The 18174-nt window shown below is 45.3% G+C and overlaps 2 protein-coding genes across 4 annotated transcripts in view; both read left to right on the top strand.

The window, feature by feature from the left end:
- Positions 1 to 1373: 1373 nt before the first annotated feature.
- Positions 1374 to 9255, top strand: KDELR2 (KDEL endoplasmic reticulum protein retention receptor 2). The gene is made up of 4 exons (XM_029947718.1): positions 1374 to 1474; positions 4664 to 4822; positions 5796 to 6048; positions 7240 to 9255. Exons 1-4 carry the CDS (start codon positions 1469 to 1471, stop codon positions 7272 to 7274), a joined length of 453 nt encoding a protein of 150 aa, XP_029803578.1. The 5' UTR covers positions 1374 to 1468; the 3' UTR covers positions 7275 to 9255.
- A 3893-nt stretch (positions 9256 to 13148) lies between these two features.
- DAGLB (diacylglycerol lipase beta) overlaps positions 13149 to 18174 on the top strand; it is a 29189-nt gene continuing 24163 nt past the window's right edge. For 2 of the 3 annotated variants that reach the window (XM_029946850.1, XM_029946848.1), the window contains exons 1-2: positions 13149 to 13313; positions 14966 to 15117. In XM_029946850.1, the coding sequence (XP_029802710.1) occupies positions 13219 to 13313; positions 14966 to 15117 (247 nt within the window). In that variant the 5' untranslated portion in view covers positions 13149 to 13218. Of the gene's footprint in view, positions 13314 to 14965; positions 15118 to 18174 lie in introns of those variants that run through there. The other variant, XM_029946849.1, reaches the window with a different exon arrangement.

Genomic DNA, 18174 nt, shown 5'->3' with positions numbered 1-18174 from the left:
CTCCCTCTCTCTTTCTCTCAAAAATAAATATTAAAAAAATATATAAAAACAATTTGATTTTCACATCCATAGGAGTGTTGCCAATAATTGGGTGCAGCGACATTTCTGCTAAATACATGCTTGCTTAAATGTCTAGTGGGGTGAAGTTTGCAATGTAGAGAAGGGTGGGTGGGTTCTTACATGTAGGAAGATTCAGTGTCCTTAATGAATTCGCTCAATCTTCATCTGGAACCCATAGTTCACATCCTTTGTCACATAATACCTGTCCACATACAGATGTCAGAAGAGCTGAGTGCACATGCTGCGTGGCCTTCAATACTTCCCCCAGCTGAGTCTCCACTTGCCACAGCAGTGCTCTGGAGGGCTGCACTCTGATGGTGGCCCAGTGGCTGGAGGTGGAAGCAGATTCAAAGCTTTTGTTGTTGTTTGTTTTTGAGAGAGAAGGAATGCGAGTGGGTGAGGGGCAGAGAGAGAGGGAGACAGAGAATCCTAAGCAGGCTCCAGGCTCCAGGCTCCAGGCTCCGAGCTGTGAGCATAGAGCCCAATGTGGGGCTCGAACTCACGAACCACGAGATCATGACCTGAGCTGAAGTCTGACGCTTAACCAACTGGGCCACTCGCCCTCCCCCAAAATGTTTTCTTAAGTGCTGCTTTTGAGCACTGGCTGTAGTGACAGGTTCCTTCGCTTTCATCATTGCATCCAGCATCCACAGCAACATTTTTATGGTTGTGTGATGAATGTAAGAGGTGGAGTTTTTAAGAACCTTAACATGGCCATGAAATGCTGCCCTCGAAAAATAAGTCACCTTGGGAGGCCCTTCCACTGCCCTGGGGAGTTAGGGCTCAGACTGTTACCTGAAGCAGTGCACCTAACTGGGTTCCTCATCTGCTTAATCCTGTTAGATTCCAACACGTCCTCCGAAGGCTTTGTCATCACAAGATACATTGTTTTAAAGTGAAAGAAAGATGCTACAGGTAGCAGACCAGTTACAACACTAACAGCAGAGTCAGTGAAATTATTCCCATCTAAAGTCTTTGAGAAATGCAATGTTCATTTGAATGGTACACGTCCTGATATACTGGCGCTGGCATAATTAAGGCACTTTCCCATAGTTACCTGCCATAAGACTGCAAAGTGGTTAGAACCTCCCCAAAGGAGCACGTTCAAGAATATTAATTGGAAAAGAAGAAAAAAAAAAAAAGAATGTTAAGTGAAAGGAAAAGTACAGCAGCTCTCATTTATAGAGTCCTCCCAGACTTCAGCCCTGCCCCTGGAGCCCACTTCCCACGGGTGCACTCCTTGCAGTGCTCTCCTTGGGAAACCCCCGCCTCCTCGAACACGCTCTGCTAATACTCTCCTTTTGTTTCCTTAGGTATTTCTGGAAAAAGCCAGCTTCTCTTTGCACTGGTCTTCACAACTCGTTACCTGGATCTTTTTACTTCATTTATTTCATTATATAACACCTCTATGAAGGTATGGTATGCCAGCCAAGGGAATGCATTCTCTCCATGGTTCACAGGCTGATGCAAGCTGTGAGTTTTGGGCCAGTTGTGTACTTAAACGTCTTCTAGAGCGAGGTCTAAACATGCTGTTCTCGACGTAAGCACTTTCAGACCACCTTGTATGTACAAGTGGGAATAGCGTTATCATCGAGCATATTTTCTGTTTCAAAGCAGTATCTATTTAATTGAAGTGTTTTGCACTTAGAGATTTTTCTATCTGAAATTCTCGGAGTAGATAAACTTCTAAAGCTCTTAATAAGCCTGTGAGAAAGAGGGGTGACTATTATGTTTTCAAGCAGTGGGAAATTATAGGCTCCTGGGAAACCCAGCAGGTTGGTTCAGAAGGAGGAACGAAGGCCACCAGCGCTCCTCACTACAGTACCTCTTTTGCTGTCATGGAGGGATTCGGCGCAGGCTTTTACTTTTCATTTTTCCTGTTAAATCCATGTTCTGTAAATTTCTTTATGTGCCACTTTATTGCTTTTACCCTGCCTCAGTAACCTGTGCACCTTCATTTATTTAGTGTGTTTTTACAACCTTTTACCTTGTCCTAAGCGTTGGTGTCGTCAGTTTCCCACGGGAAAGCACACATGTGGTTATTAAAGTGCAGAATGTTCGTGGACCTCCAGGGCTGCATGTGTCTCACTCACAGAGGCCTCAGTTTCACGCAGCCGTGGAACTTAAACTTCCTGAACAGCCACGGCGTGGGCACCCCCCTAGCACTGAGGACAGGGCGGGAGCCACGCAGGAGGCTGACTGTCTGGTTGGGGAGCGTAGACCGATCATCCCAACACCGAATGAACGACCGCAGTTTGGGATAGGTGCTGTGAAGGAGAAGTATGGGGCTGCCACCTTGTGCCGGAGGAGTCTCATTTCTTCCCTCTTCCCTCTGCATGGCTTACTGAGCACCTGTGTGCAGGGCCCTGTTGTCGGTGCCGAGGCCTATTGGTGTGGCACTTAAAAAGCATTTTTGCTAAACACAGGTGAGAGGAGACAAAGCAGTATTTGCACCCGTGGTCTTTTCTAAAAAGCAAATTTGAGTTGCCTGTAATCATCCTATCCTTCATTAGTAGGTAATAGGAGCCTAGGAATCAGGAAATAGTTCACTTACTTACAATGGCTAGGTCCCTGCCTGTTGTCCAGGCAAGTTAAAGCTGCAGGTATTAGAAGTGTGTGAGCAAGAATTTGCCTCCCTTCCCTCGGGATGCCTAGCTGTCAGAGGGCTGCTTCGTGTTTGATTCCAGTTTCCAAGCATGTCCTGAAAATCGGAGAAGAGAGGGCCAAGTTTTATGTTCTTATGGCTTTGACTTTACTTATTTATTTTAAGAGAGAGAGAGTGGGAGAGGGGCAGAGAGAGAGAGAATCCTAAGCAGGCTTTGAACGGTTAGCATGGAGCCTGACGCAGGGGACAGTTCCATGACCATGAGTTCATGACCTGAGATGAAATCAACAGTCCTTAACCAACTGAGCCACCAGGCGCCCCTCATTGCTTTCACTTTAAATGCCAACCACTGGTGAGAGGAGACAGCAGCTGCCTACATGGACATGATCTTGGCCAGGTGCTGAGGAGGGACCTCGGCATGACTTGGCTGGGTGTTCTCGAGGGGACTCTGTGTATAAATAAATGTATATATACTTTGTTGATACGTGTAGATGATATGTTATTCATATATTCGTACACATATTTATATGTGGAGAAAACTCCTCACAATATAAATATTAATCTTTTATTTTTTTGGTAGTTCAGTATATGGGTATGACCAGCAATTTTAATACCTCTTTAACTAGTTTTTTGCAAATGTAATTTTATGATACAGTGCTGGGGACAGTTTAGTGTCTTTGTTTTGTTGTTAAGCACATGACAGGGTTTGATGATTGCTTTCCTTCTCCTACTAAGTCCTTTGCTCAGATGTTGTCCTAATTAGGTTTTACAAGGTGGGTCTCCTGGGAGGAAGGGGTTTCAGGTAGTGATATCCCAGTCGTTCCCATTTAAGCTAAACCTGCCCTTCGGTTCTTGCCCTAAAATTTTGCATTCTGAAAACTGCTGTAATTTCAGAATATCAGACTTCTCCTTTGGGCTGAATGAATATACGGCGTTTGGCCTTTTGAGTGTGAACGAACATAACTGGGTTGTAAGCCCTTGAACAGCGGCACCTCAGCAGGACCTCCCTTACGCAGGCAGCGATGGCTAACAAGCTATGAATTGCTTTTGGTTTTGCTTTTGTTATGTTACCAGACAAAATTTCATAGGAACAATCTGAATACTCTGTGTTAAAGTAACACAACGTCAGCAGAAATGGGCACCGTAAAGCTGAACGTGAGTTACGTGGTATCTTATCTTTACCCGAGCGCTAGCGGAGGCAGGTGCACTGGTTCGGAACTGCACTGAGTGAACTTTGTGTTCGTTTTTTCTTCTTAAGCTGCTATCAAATAGTTTGTGGGGAGATTAAAAATACACACTTTGGCAGTTTCTTATAAAGTTAAACATACACTTCTAGTGTATGACCCAGAAATCCCATTGCTAGGTGTTTACCCAAGAGAAATGAAAACTTGGGTTCATACAGATGCTTGTATATACATGTCCAGAGCAGCTGTAGCTACTGTCCTCCAAGCTGGACAGAACCCACTGGTCCTGTCGCTCACGTGTGGATGGACAGACTAACACGCATCACTCACGAGGAGTGAGCCACTCCTCAGCAGTGGAAGGGAGCCGTGGTTACTTCATGGGGCAGCATGGTTGGATCGAGAATGCATTAGCTTCGTGAAAGAAGCCAGTCTTGGGGGATAGACCATATGATTCCATTCATGTGGCATTCTGGAGAAGGCAAAAACTACAGGGACCAAGAATAGATCACTTATCAAAAAAAAGATCATTTATCACTAGAGGTTGGGCCTGGGGAGAAAGCTTGACTACAAAGTGGCAGCATGAGGGTGTTTTGGGGGGGTCACAAGACAGGACTATTCTGTGTCTTGATCGTGGTGGTTAGATGACTCATAGAAGTATATATCCCCCCCCAAAAAATGAAGTTTATTGTCTTTAAACTTCAAACTGAAAAAGCTAAGGAAACAAATCTTGCCTTTTTGAGCATATGAACAATGTAGAAAAGCCACTGGAGGTAGAACTGTTGTGTTGTTGACCTGGTGCTTTTCCTGTTCTTAGCTCATCTACATTGCCTGCTCCTACGCCACGGTGTACCTGATCTACATGAAGTTCAAGGCAACCTACGATGGGAACCATGATACCTTCCGAGTGGAATTTCTGGTGGTCCCTGTGGGAGGGCTGTCCTTTCTCGTCAATCATGACTTCTCCCCTCTTGAGGTGAGTCGAGGAGTATTTAGAGGGCATGTCCACTTCCTGTGTTTGCAGATAACGTGGGACGGTTCTGTTTTGCTTGTGTGTTCAGTTTGGCAAACTTCTGGCGCAGCATACACTATTTGGTGTCAATAAGTCACGGGCGGGAATAAAGCCCCCAAGTATTTGGGTGTCTGCTGACACATCGTTGCCAGATTGCCTGTCCAGGTGCTGGAAGAACATGATCTTCTCTCCACTCTGACCCACCTTCTGTTTCCTCCTCACATCCGGGTGCCGTTTGTGGATGCCGCGCTGCCGGTATTGAGAAGTGGTCAGCGTGGCGTGGCGCCCTGTACTGCACAGAGCCATGCCTGTCCCTGGGTGCTGCGCCCTTCCCTCCGTGCCTTGGGGGAGCTGCTGTGCATGGATTCAGAACACTCTGAGGACTCCCCACGAGGCCTTTTGTCATCAACGTGAATAGAGTACCATGTTGGGCAGAGAGTTTGCCCATTTCCCATTACTTGCCCCTTTGATTTAACCACAGCAGAGAAGCCTAAAGAATAAGGAAGATGGTGAGAATAATTGAGGTCCTCTGGGAAGGAGACCAGCTGGGAGAGGGGTGGCCCCGGCTGTCAGCATGGTGCGCCCCAGCAGAGAGCTGCGTTCTCTCGGGAGCCTCGATTCGCAGTGGGCCAGGCTCATCTGGGAGAAACATATCTGTAGATTTCACAGAAAGTTGTACAGGGAGGGGAGATGTTGGAGAGGCAAGGTCATGAACATGAACATTTCACACAGGCTGAGGCGTCTGGTTACCCAGCTCGTCATTGGGAGTGTCGTGCTTCTTAGATGGAGCGAAGGTTTCTGTGATTTATCAAACTGCTAAACTGCTCTGTTTGCGCTCAGATGCCCAGACTATGTCTGTGCCACTCCACCATAAAGCAGGAGTGTTTCCCGTGAGCTCACGGTGGGTACTGACCGAAGTCTGTGGTTTCTCTGACAGATTTTGTGGACCTTCTCCATCTACCTGGAATCCGTGGCCATCCTTCCCCAGCTCTTCATGATCAGCAAGACCGGGGAGGCGGAGACCATCACCACCCACTACCTGTTTTTCCTGGGCCTCTACCGCGCTCTGTATCTCGTCAACTGGATCTGGCGCTTCTACTTCGAGGGCTTCTTTGACCTCATTGCTGTGGTGGCCGGCGTTGTCCAGACCATTCTGTACTGTGACTTCTTCTACTTGTACATCACAAAAGGTACCTCAGGCTACCTGCTCCCTGCCTTGTTCCTACTGCTGTGTGTTTTCAGGAGCGATCTGGCTCAGCACGCTCCTGATGTGGCGTTCACTCCGAAAACACAGCTCGTTTCAGAAAAACATTTTAACGACCATCAAGTAAAATTCTGGATCAAGGTTTTCAGCCTTTCTTCTTTTCTAAGGTTTTTTTTTTTTTTTTTATGACAGCATGTTTTTATTGTAAGAATTTTAATTTGCTTTCATCATTCTGAAAAGTCACCTGAACCTTAGCACTCAGAGATAGTCGGTGTTAATGTTTCAGGAAATGTAATTTCAGATATGTCTACACATGTACACAGATACTGAATTTTTAAACTATACGTGTTATTCTATAATCTGGGTTTTCTTCCCCACTCAGTTTTTCAAGTCAGTAGATAGAAATCTACGTTGTTTTCAGTAGCCATAGAATATTTCATTATGTGTATTACCATAATTTACTTATTTGGCCCCCTCTTCGTGAGTATTCAGGCTGTTACTCATTAGCTGCTATTAAAATCTAGTACTTAATTTGATATCCTTGTACATGTATATTGTCTCATTTATAAGCATATAGGCATGCAAATGTCATAATCTGATGAAAAAAAAAGACCTATTTATGCATGTGCACACAAATGTAAGCATATAGTTTTAGGGGGTTAAGGAACCCCTGAGACCCAACCACAGACCCAGGCAAAGAACCCTTGCTGTGCAGCTATGCAGTATAATTCCTAATGGCTAGGTACAAGGGCATATACATACATATATACATATATTTATATATATCTTTTTTAACCTCCAAAATTTCATAGACCTCTATACATAGTAACAGTTATATTTTAATATATTTTGAATCAAGGGAGAAAGTCACCATAAGAAAATGCTGCTGTGAATTTAGTGACAATTTCAATCGAATTTGTGTTTCTTAAATTCAATTGCTGTGGCATTGAGGCACGTGAAGAAAATTCAAGTGTGTGTGTGCATGCCATGTTCAGAGCTCAGAGAGTTCTGTGTATTGACACCAAAGTTAAATGACTGTTGGTGCCAAAAGCTTGTCTCCTTGTACCTTATTCTGTAGTGTCTTGAGCGTGACAGACCTCTGGGAACAGGAAAAGAAACTGTAAGCTTGTCAATACCAGTAACCTTTTGTTTTCTCTTTCTCTCTTTAAAATCCTAGTACTCAAGGGAAAGAAGCTCAGTCTGCCAGCGTAAGTGCCAAAGACCATCACCAGCATCTGTCCTTCAGGGTGCTCGGACAGAGTTCTTACCACAGCAAAGGCACAAGATGCTTGATACGGAAAATCAGAAACTTAACTCTTTTGTTCAGATAGTCATCAGTGGCTCTGTAGGAACCCAGAGGAAAAGAACCAGAAGGTTTCTGTTTAATGCATCTTGCCTTATCTTTTTTTATTACTATGTACAAAGATTTTTTTACACAAAGAAACTTAATGCTGTATTAATAAATTCAGTGTGTAGCTTCAATTGGGGTAGCTTCAAAAGTGAAGATTTTGTGAGGAATAAGTGCAACCTTTTTTTTTAATTCTTTGAAATTGTTGATTCTTTGTGTCTGCAATGAAATTGTACTCCTTGACAGTTGGTAGATTATATATTCTTCCATCTCTCAAACTTGCATTCCACTATATTTATTTTTTGCCAAAAGATGAGATATATTTGTTTGAAATCTGAGACACTATGTTCCATTTGATATGTCTGTTCAAATTTCTTCCCACCTAACGTGGAAATCCTTCCTCGGACATCGCAACACTACACGTAAGGCTGGTAAGGATGGCTTGCAAGTCTTCTGGTTTTCTTACCAAAATTGTAAGATTCTGAATGTAGAAGGAGTCAGATTTACGAGTCCCGAGCGGTGCCTGCCCTCCTCTCCTGCTGAGAAGAGTCCGTGTGAGGCTGGCCCCAGGATGTGAAAGAACTCGGTGGACGGGGGCCTGGGCCACTTACCATGTAGGTGTGGGACGTGAGGGGTGTTATGTCCTCTGAGGAACTGAACACAAGCACTCACGTATCACCTTTATTTTCACTTCTAAGAGAATAGTACAACCATGTCCATGCTGAGATTCACACAGTTTCTCATATCACTTTCAGGTAGTAAATTGATTTACGTTTTTTTTTTCCCTAATTGGCAGCACCAGTTGCCATTCCTTATACTCTTAGATTTTTTTTTTGTTTTTGTTTTTACTGAACTCTTGCATGATTTATCTTGTTACCATCCTAAATAAACATTTATTAAACAGAATAAATTGTCTTTTTTTTTTTTTTGGTGATTTAGAGTTTTGGAATATCCTTTGTCAGGATGATTTTTTTCAGTTTTTGATTGGCAACAAAAGCTCTATATAGAGCTGTAAACATTGTCCACTAATTAATTTAAAACTTTCTCTATTTTGAGGAAAAATTGGAGTTTTTCCTCCTGATTTTGCCGTTTTATTGATTTGCTACATTTTTTTGATTTTATGCAAAGCTTATGACTTGGTTTTTCTGTGACGCACCAGACAATGTTGAAGTGTTGAATACTAACAGTGCTTACTACAAGGATATAGTATTTTGCTTGCTGCATTAAAACTATTTGTGGAAGAAGGGAGCTAGATGGGTTTTATTTTTATCTAGTGTGTCTCCTAACATCTCTCTGAATTGGCAGGGTAATTGCGTAGTTTAACCTCTTTCTCTCTCATCTTGGTCTCCGCACCCCGTGCCTCATGGTTTTGCTTTGGTGTAGCCGTTATGTTTCTAGCATTCTAGTCTTGGTTTAGTTTCTGTTTTCATCCTTGGAAGATTCTGAGAACGCAGACGAAGGGTGGGAAATTGTCACAGAAGTGGAGCAGACTGCTCGCTGCCCACACTGGGGGTGGGGTAGGAGGCTCACACTGTTTTTGTGCATGTAAATCAAACACGAGCTGGGACCATTTGTGGGAGAGCACAGTGCAGATGACAAGAATCTGGGACCTCAGCAGGCTGCCTGGCTTGGGAAGTACCAACGCCTTCTCTCGTCATTCTGCCCACATAAAAATAAAGCCGGCCAAGATGGGACCACCATTTTGTGGCCAACCGGGATGACATCTTCATAAATAGGGTGGCGGCCCCACACACGTAGGAAACAAAGGCCTTGTATAATGAGCCTTATAAAGCACTGTTTCAGAGTCCCTTTCACGTCTCCAATAAAGTTTATCAGGTAATTATATTTTTTATCCAGCTGTTTTATTTGTGTGTGTGTGTTTTTAATGAAAGCATGAGAAATCCAGCAAAGTTAACAAATTTGCCCCCTAAGTGATAATTCTGTGAAAAGCTGCTGGCTCTTGGCTGCCCACAGACACTAATCCATTCCTGTCCAGCTCAGCGACAGTTTCGGAGGAATGTTTCCTGCTTCCTTACAGTCTGGTCAAGAGGGGAGCAGGCAGATAGAAGGTGGGGGGAGGAGTAAGGTCACAGGTGGAAGGCCTTGGGAGAAGATCCAGTCCAGCTTTTCCAAAGATCTCACGAGGTTAGATGACTTCCTGGAAAGGCCAGGCAAAGATTTCCTTTCAATAGAAACCCTGAGTGAGCACCTGAGCGGCTCAGTTAAGCTTCCATCTTTGGCTCAGGTCACAAGCCCTATCTCCGGCTCTACGCTGGTGGTGCAGAGGCTGCTTGAGGTTCTCTCTCCCTCTCTCTGCCCCTTCTGTGCTTTTTTGCTTTCTCTCAAACTAAATAAACAAACAAACTTAAAAAAAAAAGTGGTTAGGGGCACTTGGGTGGCTCAGTTGGCTAAACATCCAACTCAATTTCGGCTCACGTCATATCTTATGGTTTGCGAAACTGGGCCTCTGGTTGGGCTCTGCACTGATAGTGTGGAGCCTGCTTGGGATTTGGGGTTCTCTCTCTACCCCTCCAACCCCCAAGTAAGTAAATGAAAGAAAAGAAAAAAAAGTAAAAAAAAAAAATCATGAGTGGTTGGTGGGAACCCTGGGTAAGAATCACAAGCTTTGGGATGAGCCTTGTGTTAGGAGTCTTGGCTCCTCACTCTATTCTGTGACCCTGGATTTAACAGAGTCTCCATCCCCCTCCGTTACCTACAGAAGCTTTTGCCCCCAGGATTTTGATGAGGTGTGAATGAGCCCATGTCAGTGAAGCTCAAAACAGAACTTGATGCACACACATTAAGTACCTCCGTGACCCCTTGTTCCCCTCCCTTTGTGCTTAGTTTGGGACAGCTGCCTTGCAAGCTGGCTAGAAATCACTTCTGGCAGGAGTTCGTGTGGCCTATTTGAGGACATTGGTCAATGTTGCCTTTGTTGGGAGAGCAATGCATCTGTTGACTCTTATCTTCCCCAGGACACCTGAGTGACCTCTATCAGGGCTGATTGGACGGGGCTCCCCATGGGCTTTTCCCCTCTCCCGTGTGCTGTGCCCTCTAGTGACTGAATGTGGAATTAGCAAGGAACTTATCCTGCTCAGTACAGGGGACACTCCCTTCACCCCAGTGAGTTCCCGTCTAGTGTGGCTGTCTTGTGTAGTCTTGTGTAGGTGCTGTGGGCATTTCTCCTCTGAAACACTTCCCTCTCAGCCCTGCAATTTTAAAGCAAGTCACAGCATAATATAGCGCTAATCTTTTAAAACGACAGGGATACTTTTTAAATAATACTGTAATGCTTCAGATCTCCACTCCTAGTTTCACCTTGAGCTCTTAAAAGGTGAGAGTCTCTAGGCAAGTGCCACACTACACTTGACTCTATTACCAAGACAGAATGGAAATACAGAAGGTATGTATCCTCTAGTAAGAGTTCTAAGACAATGGTTGCGTAACAGGGAAACTGGGCTGCTCTGAAACTAAATTAGGTCACTTGTTTACTTTGAATTCTGAGAACTGAAGATCTCAGGGTTGTAAAGAACCCTTAGAAAAACAACTGTCCAAATTCCTGAAAGATCACCTGGCTAACACTGCCTGACCCCTTTGACTAGACTAAATGCAAGGATATTCATTTTACTCAGGACAGGGATTTACTCCTATGAAACAAAACTTAAGTCCAAAAGGGAGAAATAGTGGAGGAAATGAATCAATTGATCTGTAAAAATGAAAGAGTAAAGATCACAGTTTCTCCAAGTTAATGTTTTTAAATAGCTCTAATTTGGGGCAGCTGTGTCTGACATGGCTCAGGTCATGATCTCCCAGTTTGTGAGTTCCAGCCCCGCATCAGGCTCTGCACACTGACCTCCTGGATTCTCTCTCTCTCTCCCTCTCCTCTCTAGTGCTTTCTGTCTCTCTCAAAATAAATAAACTTTAAAAAAATAAATAAAATAACTCTAATTCAACCAATGGAATGATGTTACATGGAAATGGCAGGGCCATACCTGCAGAGGTTAGAACTATTCAAAATACGGTTTTTCATATATATACTGCCTCTTTGAAATTATGGTTTTGTGTGTCATTATTGTTAACATTAAGTTGACAGTATTTTCTTTATCTTTACTAACAAAAGTTTATATAGAAGAATTATCTTACTCCTAAGCTTTACAAATCCTTTTTCAAAAGGGAACTATTTGAGAACATTCAGATCATAGACAAAGGCCTCTAACTTCTGAAATCGCCCTCTTTTCCTATGCCTCCTCCAATCTCGTTTTAGTACTTTCTTCATTTTTTTTAATGTTTTTAATTTTATTTCTGAGAGACAGAGAGAGATAGTGCGAGCAGGGGAGGGTCAGAGAGAGAGGGAGACACAGAATCCGAAGCAGGCTCCAGGTTCTGAGCTGTCAGCACAGAGCCCCAGGCAGGGCTCTAACCCACGAACTGTGAGATCATGACCTGAGCTGAAGCCAGACGCTCAACAGACTGAGCTACCCAGGCGCCCCCAGTACCTTCTTTAGGGAAGGCTTCCCTGACCTCTCTGATTAAGTCACTGGCCACAAGTACTCAAAAAATACTTATTTTATAATGAATAGTTCTCTTTTCTATAGAAACCTTGAAACATCCCCATTTACAATTCTCTTATGGTTTCCACAAGCATAAATACAATTTCAATTTTATTTTTAACCCTGAAATTACGTTCTTTAGAAGACCCCTGATCCATTACCCGCATGCCAGTGAACAAAACAGACAAGGCAAATTGCTCATGCGATTTACGCTCTAAGGTGGGAGGAGAGAGGTAACAAACGTGGTGCAGTTTCAGGGAGTAATTAGTATATGGACTAAAACCAAAGCAGTGTAGGGGAGTGGAAACAGGTGGGTATGCTGTTTAGCTAAGGTGGTCAGGGAAGGCGTCTTAGAGACGGACACTGGAGCTGAAGCCTGAATAAACAAAGACAGATTACAACACCTGGGGAGGAGCATCCCTGGCAGAGGACACAGAATGTAAAAGTCCTGGGGGGACAATGAGCTTGATGTATTTGGTGGGTGGAGAAGGCGGTAGTGGCGTCATGGAGAGAGAGAATGCTAACCAAACCCAGGGAGACAGATAATCATGCACTGCCAGACTTTTGATGCGTGACTACCAGGGAAGAAACTTTCCAGAGGGGCTCGGAGTCAATTTTACGCGCAAAGTTCAACCGTGCAATGCGGCTTCGGGGGAAATTCCTTGTCACGCGGGGGAGACAGCAGAATGAGGGGCCACGGTGGGGAGATCGGACCAGAGTGGAGGAGAGTGGAGGTGCTAAGTGCTCAGAACCCACCCCACTAGGCGACGGCCTGCTCGCGGGAGAGGGGCGCGGATCAGGCTATTGCCCCCTCGCCCCAGCCTGGAGCTGCCAGGTGGCTTCAGACCCCGAACTCAGAGGCGTCCTAACACGGCACTCCTGATCGCAGGGAACATCTATGGTGAACTTCGTCACACGCCTCGAGGCCCACAGACCTGGGATGAGCCCCAGATCCGCCACTAACAGCGTGAATCTCGGAGGGAGGGCAATTCCTCCGGGCCCGAAGAATCCTTACCTACAAAACGGGACTATTATCAGAAAGGACTTCACTCCCGCAAAAACAGCTATTAAGCCGACCAGTCCTCCGAATCAGTGTATCTGCGCAGGCGCGGAGGGTCCCGCGGCCGCGAGAGAGCTAAATGCGCGTGCGCCGGGCCCGGCCCTCGTGCGCGCCTGCGCCGAGTCGCCGTCAGTTTGGCGTTGGGTGTCGGAGGGCGCGCGGCTGGCTGGCCCGAGGCCGGGCAGCGGGGCCTCCGCCATGCCCGGGATGGTGCTCTTCGGTCGGCGCTGGGCCATCGCCAGCGACGACCTGGTCTTCCCGGGGTTCTTCGAGCTGTCCCTGCGAGTGGTGTGGTAAGGGCGGCGGGTGAGCGTGCGGGCGGCCGGGCACGCAGGGAGAGGGTCCGCGAGGAGCGGCCGTGTCGCCGGGTTTGTGCGCGCCGACGCGGGCTCCGCGTTCCCGTGTCTGTGCCTCCCCACCACCCGAGGACGTGGGTGCTGCTGCTCTACCCATTTCATGGAAGGCACAGTGAGGCCAGAGCGGGTTGGCCGGGCCTGGGGACACCCCGGAGGGTCCCGTGGCGCTGGCGCCCGTCGCGTGCGGCGCCCTGGCCCCAGGAGCCTCCAGAACGCCGTTGCCGACCAAAGGCCGTGACCTCCGGATCGGCTTCCTGGAGCCGGGGAGCGGCCCTTGGATCATTACGGCGCTCGGCCTGGTAGCGCCTGGAAACGCAGGGCATCTTTTGTCCGCCCAAGGAAAGATGGAAAATAATAGCCTGGCCGCCGTTCTTGGGCCGAGTTCCACGCTTGAGAAGCAGACAGGCTCGGGAAATCTATACCCTCGTGTCTTTCCAAGTGTGGAAAGTGGACTTGGCCTCCTGAGGTCTGTTCGCAGACGGTCTGAGCATGGCATAAAGCAGCACCACCGGTATTTAAAAACACGTTCTTGAAGGGAAAGAAAAATAAAAACACGAAATACTGGAAGCGGCTTCTCAGTAGTTTGGTAATTTCCAGAGCCAAGCCTCTTTCAGATCATTTCCCATTATTATTTCCAGATCCAAAGTCAATAATAAAACAAAACTGAAAATAACATAAGAGTTTATCTCGTCCAGTCCCACCTCTGGACTTGAATCCTTAATACACTGTTCTTGTCTGCCCTTTGCTGAAATAACTGTAGGGACCAGTCGCTGTTACTTTGCCTTGTTTGGGGTTGTCTTAATTGTTCTGCACTGACTTACAAAACCTCAGAGTCGCAGAGCTTGGCCTTTCAGGCTTCTGTGGACCATCTTTGCATAACTTCTTGCCGGCTGGTTTTGTATCACACACAGCAGATTACAGTGTGTCAATTTCTTGTTTATCCACAGGAGTAAATACTATCTTGTTAATAATTTAGCAAGCATGTGCTTTGTTGGTTTACAGTTGCATACTTCTTTTTTTTTGTTAATTTATTTGGGGGGGGGGGGCGCGGGCAGAGCGAGAGACTCCGAAGCAGGCTCTACACTGCCAGCTGAGAGCCTGGACTGGGGCTTGAACTCCTGCAACAAAAGATCATGATGTGAGCTGAAACCAAGAGTCGGATGCTCAACCGACTGAGCCACCCAGATGCCCCTCAGTTGCCTCTTTTCGGAGTCATGATGGGGTTGCTGTTTTTCAACAGTTCGTATTCTATTTGCTTGTATATGGCATTAAAATGCCTCTTACGAATTATAGTAGGTATAGAATAAGAGGAATCATGTAGGCACAGAAAGTATAAAATAATTTTTTTTAAGTCCTACTTCTTAATTTACTTAGTAGATCTTTCTTTTTTCCCCACTTTTCATTGAAGAAAATTGTGGTCCAAAGCAAATTTCACATTGTTTTGGAGAAACATTAACTCTTGTGAAAATTTTATTTTTAATTGTTTTAAAATTAAAAAAAAACATATGTTAACTTGTTTCTTTCTTTCTGTAATGTTTTACAGAGTGGTTCCTTGGATTCCATTTCTGACCCTCCCTTTCTCTCTGCAGGTGGATTGGCATTTTGACTTTGTACCTCCTGCACAGAGGCAAGCTGGACTGCGCCGGCGGTACCCTGCTCAGCAGTTACTTGATTGTCCTTCTTGTTCTCCTGGCAGTTATTATATGTACCCTGTCAGCCATCGTGTGTGTCAGCATGAAAGGTAAAGGGTAGCCTCTTCTATTTGCTATTGGTCCTTTTTTTTTTTTTTTTAACAATTTGATTGAGATAGAATTCACATACCATATACTGCACCCACTTAAAGTGTGCAGGGCAATGAGTTTTAGTCTGTTCACAGAGCCACACAACCATCGCCACAGTTTTAGAACATTCTCATCACCCCAAAAAGAAATCCTATGCCCATTAGTGATCGTTCATCATTTTTCCAGATTTTCTCAGCCCCAGCCATCCACTTCTCTGCTTTCTGTCTGTGCGTTTGGCCATTCTGGATCATATAGGTAGAATCGTCCACTATGTGGCTGTTGGGTCTGGCTCCGAACTTAGCATGTTTTTAAGGTTGATTCATGTTTTAGCATGTCACCACTTCATTCTTTTAATGACTGAGGAAGGTTAATTACATGGAATGTGTATGCCGTATTTTATTTATTCATTTGTGAGTCAGACATTTGGGGTTATTTGACACTTTGGGGCTGTTATAAATAATGCTGCTGTGAACATTCAGTTACATGTTTTTGTATATACAGAGGTTTTCGTGTCTCTTGGATGTACCTAGGGTGGAATGGCTAGATCATGTGGTCACCCTGTGTCTGACCTTCTGAGGAGGTGCTGGACTCTTTTCGAAGCAGCTGTATCATTTCCCTTTCAATTTAGAAAGAGTTTCCATTTCTCCACAGCCTTACCAACACTTCTCATTGTCTGACTTTTTGAGCATAGCCATCTTAGTGCGTTTCATTGTGGTTTTGATTTGCAGTTCCTTTTTTTTTTTTAAGTTGATTTATTTCAGAGAGAGAGACAGCATGAGCAGGGAAGGGGCAAAGAGAGGGGGAGACACTGAATCTGACACTGGCTCCAGGCTCTAAGGTGTCAGCACAGAGCCCAGTGTGGGGCTCGAACCCATGAACTGTGAGATCATGACCTGAGCTGAAGTCGAAACTCACACGACTGAGCCACCCAGGCGTCCATAGCATCATCTCATTTATTTGCCCTTTCTGTTTGTGTCATATTCCGGTTAGGAGACCCAAGTATACAGCCAAAGCAGGAGGTTCAGATTTAAAGCAGTAATGTAGCTTTCTTCAAGTATTTGTGGTAGTGTCAGGGCACTTTCACGCCCTGCGATGGATGGCCATACTCACTGAGGCTCTTCCTAAGCACTTGCTTCATGCCTGCACCATCTACATTCATGGTCAGGGCTCAGAAAATATAGGATGGGTAGGGGTGCCTGGGTGGCTCAGTTGAGCATCCAACTTCGGCTCAGGTCATGATCTCACAGTTCCTGGGTTCAAGCCCCGTGTCGGGCTCTGTGCTGACAGCTCAGAGCCTGGAGCCTGCGTTGGATTCTGTGTCTCCTTCTCTCTCTGCCCCTCCCCTGCTTGCTCGCTGTCTCTCTCTCAAAAGTAATAAACATTAAAAAACAAATTTCTTTAACTCCATGACGACGTATATGTTAAGCATTATATGCAAGCTGCGTGTGTGATGGGGGGGGGGTCTCCTATCAAGCAGCCGCTTCCAGACAGGACCCAGTTTTATTCAGGACACTCCCCATCCCACACATAGGAAGTGTGTGTGTCAGAGAAGCTCACTCGCCGCCCAGCTCAGGAATGATTCTCGTGAATGAGCCAATGGACATGTGACCCAATTTGAGCCAGTGAAATTCAGGAGTTTTCTGGAAAGTTCTGGAGAAGTCTTTCCTTGCTCCTGTAGGAGAGATCAGAAGGAACACAATTTTCGTTCTGGGTGGTCCTGTGTATGGAAAAGCCACTGAATTCCTGCTGTATCTCCGCTCACAGCCTTGGAGGAGCTGACACACAAAGGAGGGCAGCACCATGAGAAGCAGGGGAGCCGGTGACACCTGTCTTGGTTCTGCACTTTCAGTCCCTGAAGTCAGGACAGGCCCTTCCTGTTTCTAAACCTTTTGTGACTTGTGGCTAGAGATACCACAACTGAACTAAAAACAGTATTTTATAAAGCATGTTAGTTTAATTGCCAATTTATTACAAATGTATACTTAGGGGCACCTGGGTGGCTTAGTCAGTTAAGTGTCCAACTCTTGATTTTGGCTCAGGTCATGATCTCACGGTTCGTGGGATCGAGCCCCATGTTGGGCTCTGCACTGACAGTGTGGAGGCTGCCTGGAATTGTCTTTCCCTCTGCCCCTCTTCTACTTGCATGCATGCACACACGCCCCTACCCTCTGTCCCCCCCCCCCTCAAAATATATAAACATTTAAAAGTATGTAAATTTCAGAAAAAATACCATAAAGTTAAATGAAATTTTAAAAAATATTGGAACATATGAGACTTAGAGCCAATCTTCTTCATATATTAGGAGTCCTACTACAATAGATAAGAAAAAGACTGATCATCAGTAAAAAAATGGGCAAAGGTCATAAATAATAAATATAAATGACTTTTACATGTATTAAAAACAGCCTCGGTCGCAGTAACAAAAACTCACCTACACAACACATTGAGTTGGTGAGGCTGTTCTGTCAGCTCGTTTCGTTGGTGACTGTCCATTGGAAGCCAGATTTGGTTAAGTGTACACTGTTCGCGTATCAGTCAGTATTTTCGGATCTACTTGCATGTGTGCAAACAAGTTCTTGTAGGTGAAAAACAAAATAGATGAACATAAAGGAAGGGGGAAAAAGAGAAATAAATAGTAAGAGACTCTTAACAAACAGGGTTGATGGAGGGAGGTGGGGGGGTGGTACTAAGTAGGGTACGCATGATGGGCCCTGGGTGTTATGTGTGGGGATGAATCACTAAATTCTACTCCTGAAACTATTATATGTTATGTTAACTGGCTAGAAGGTAAATAAAAATTTGGGCGGGGGGGAGATGTCCTCGTAGGCCTGTTCATTGCAGTGCTGTTTGTAGGTGTGAAGAATCAGCACAAACTGCATGCCTGTCACCAGCCATGGGTTAGGTCCTTGCCTGTGGGACGGAGAATGAGGACTGCTCTGTGGACAGATAAGGAGTGATTTCCAATATACTGAGGTACAGGACCTGTATGGAGTTGGCTACCTTTTTCCGAAACAAAG

This window comes from Suricata suricatta, chromosome 8 (assembly GCF_006229205.1).
Source record: "Suricata suricatta isolate VVHF042 chromosome 8, meerkat_22Aug2017_6uvM2_HiC, whole genome shotgun sequence".
Taxonomy (NCBI): Eukaryota; Metazoa; Chordata; class Mammalia; order Carnivora; family Herpestidae; genus Suricata; species Suricata suricatta.
Note: the sequence above shows the minus strand (reverse complement) of the source record. Positions and strands in the feature narration are given on the sequence as shown.

What these genes read in the sequence shown, in the direction of transcription:
- KDELR2 (XM_029947718.1), top strand. An exon ending in ATGACTTCTCCCCTCTTGAG is followed by an intron (nt 4,823 to 5,795) that starts GTGAGTCGAGGA and finishes TTTCTCTGACAG; the next exon opens with ATTTTGTGGACCTTCTCCAT. An exon ending in CTACTTGTACATCACAAAAG is followed by an intron (nt 6,049 to 7,239) that starts GTACCTCAGGCT and finishes TTAAAATCCTAG; the next exon opens with TACTCAAGGGAAAGAAGCTC.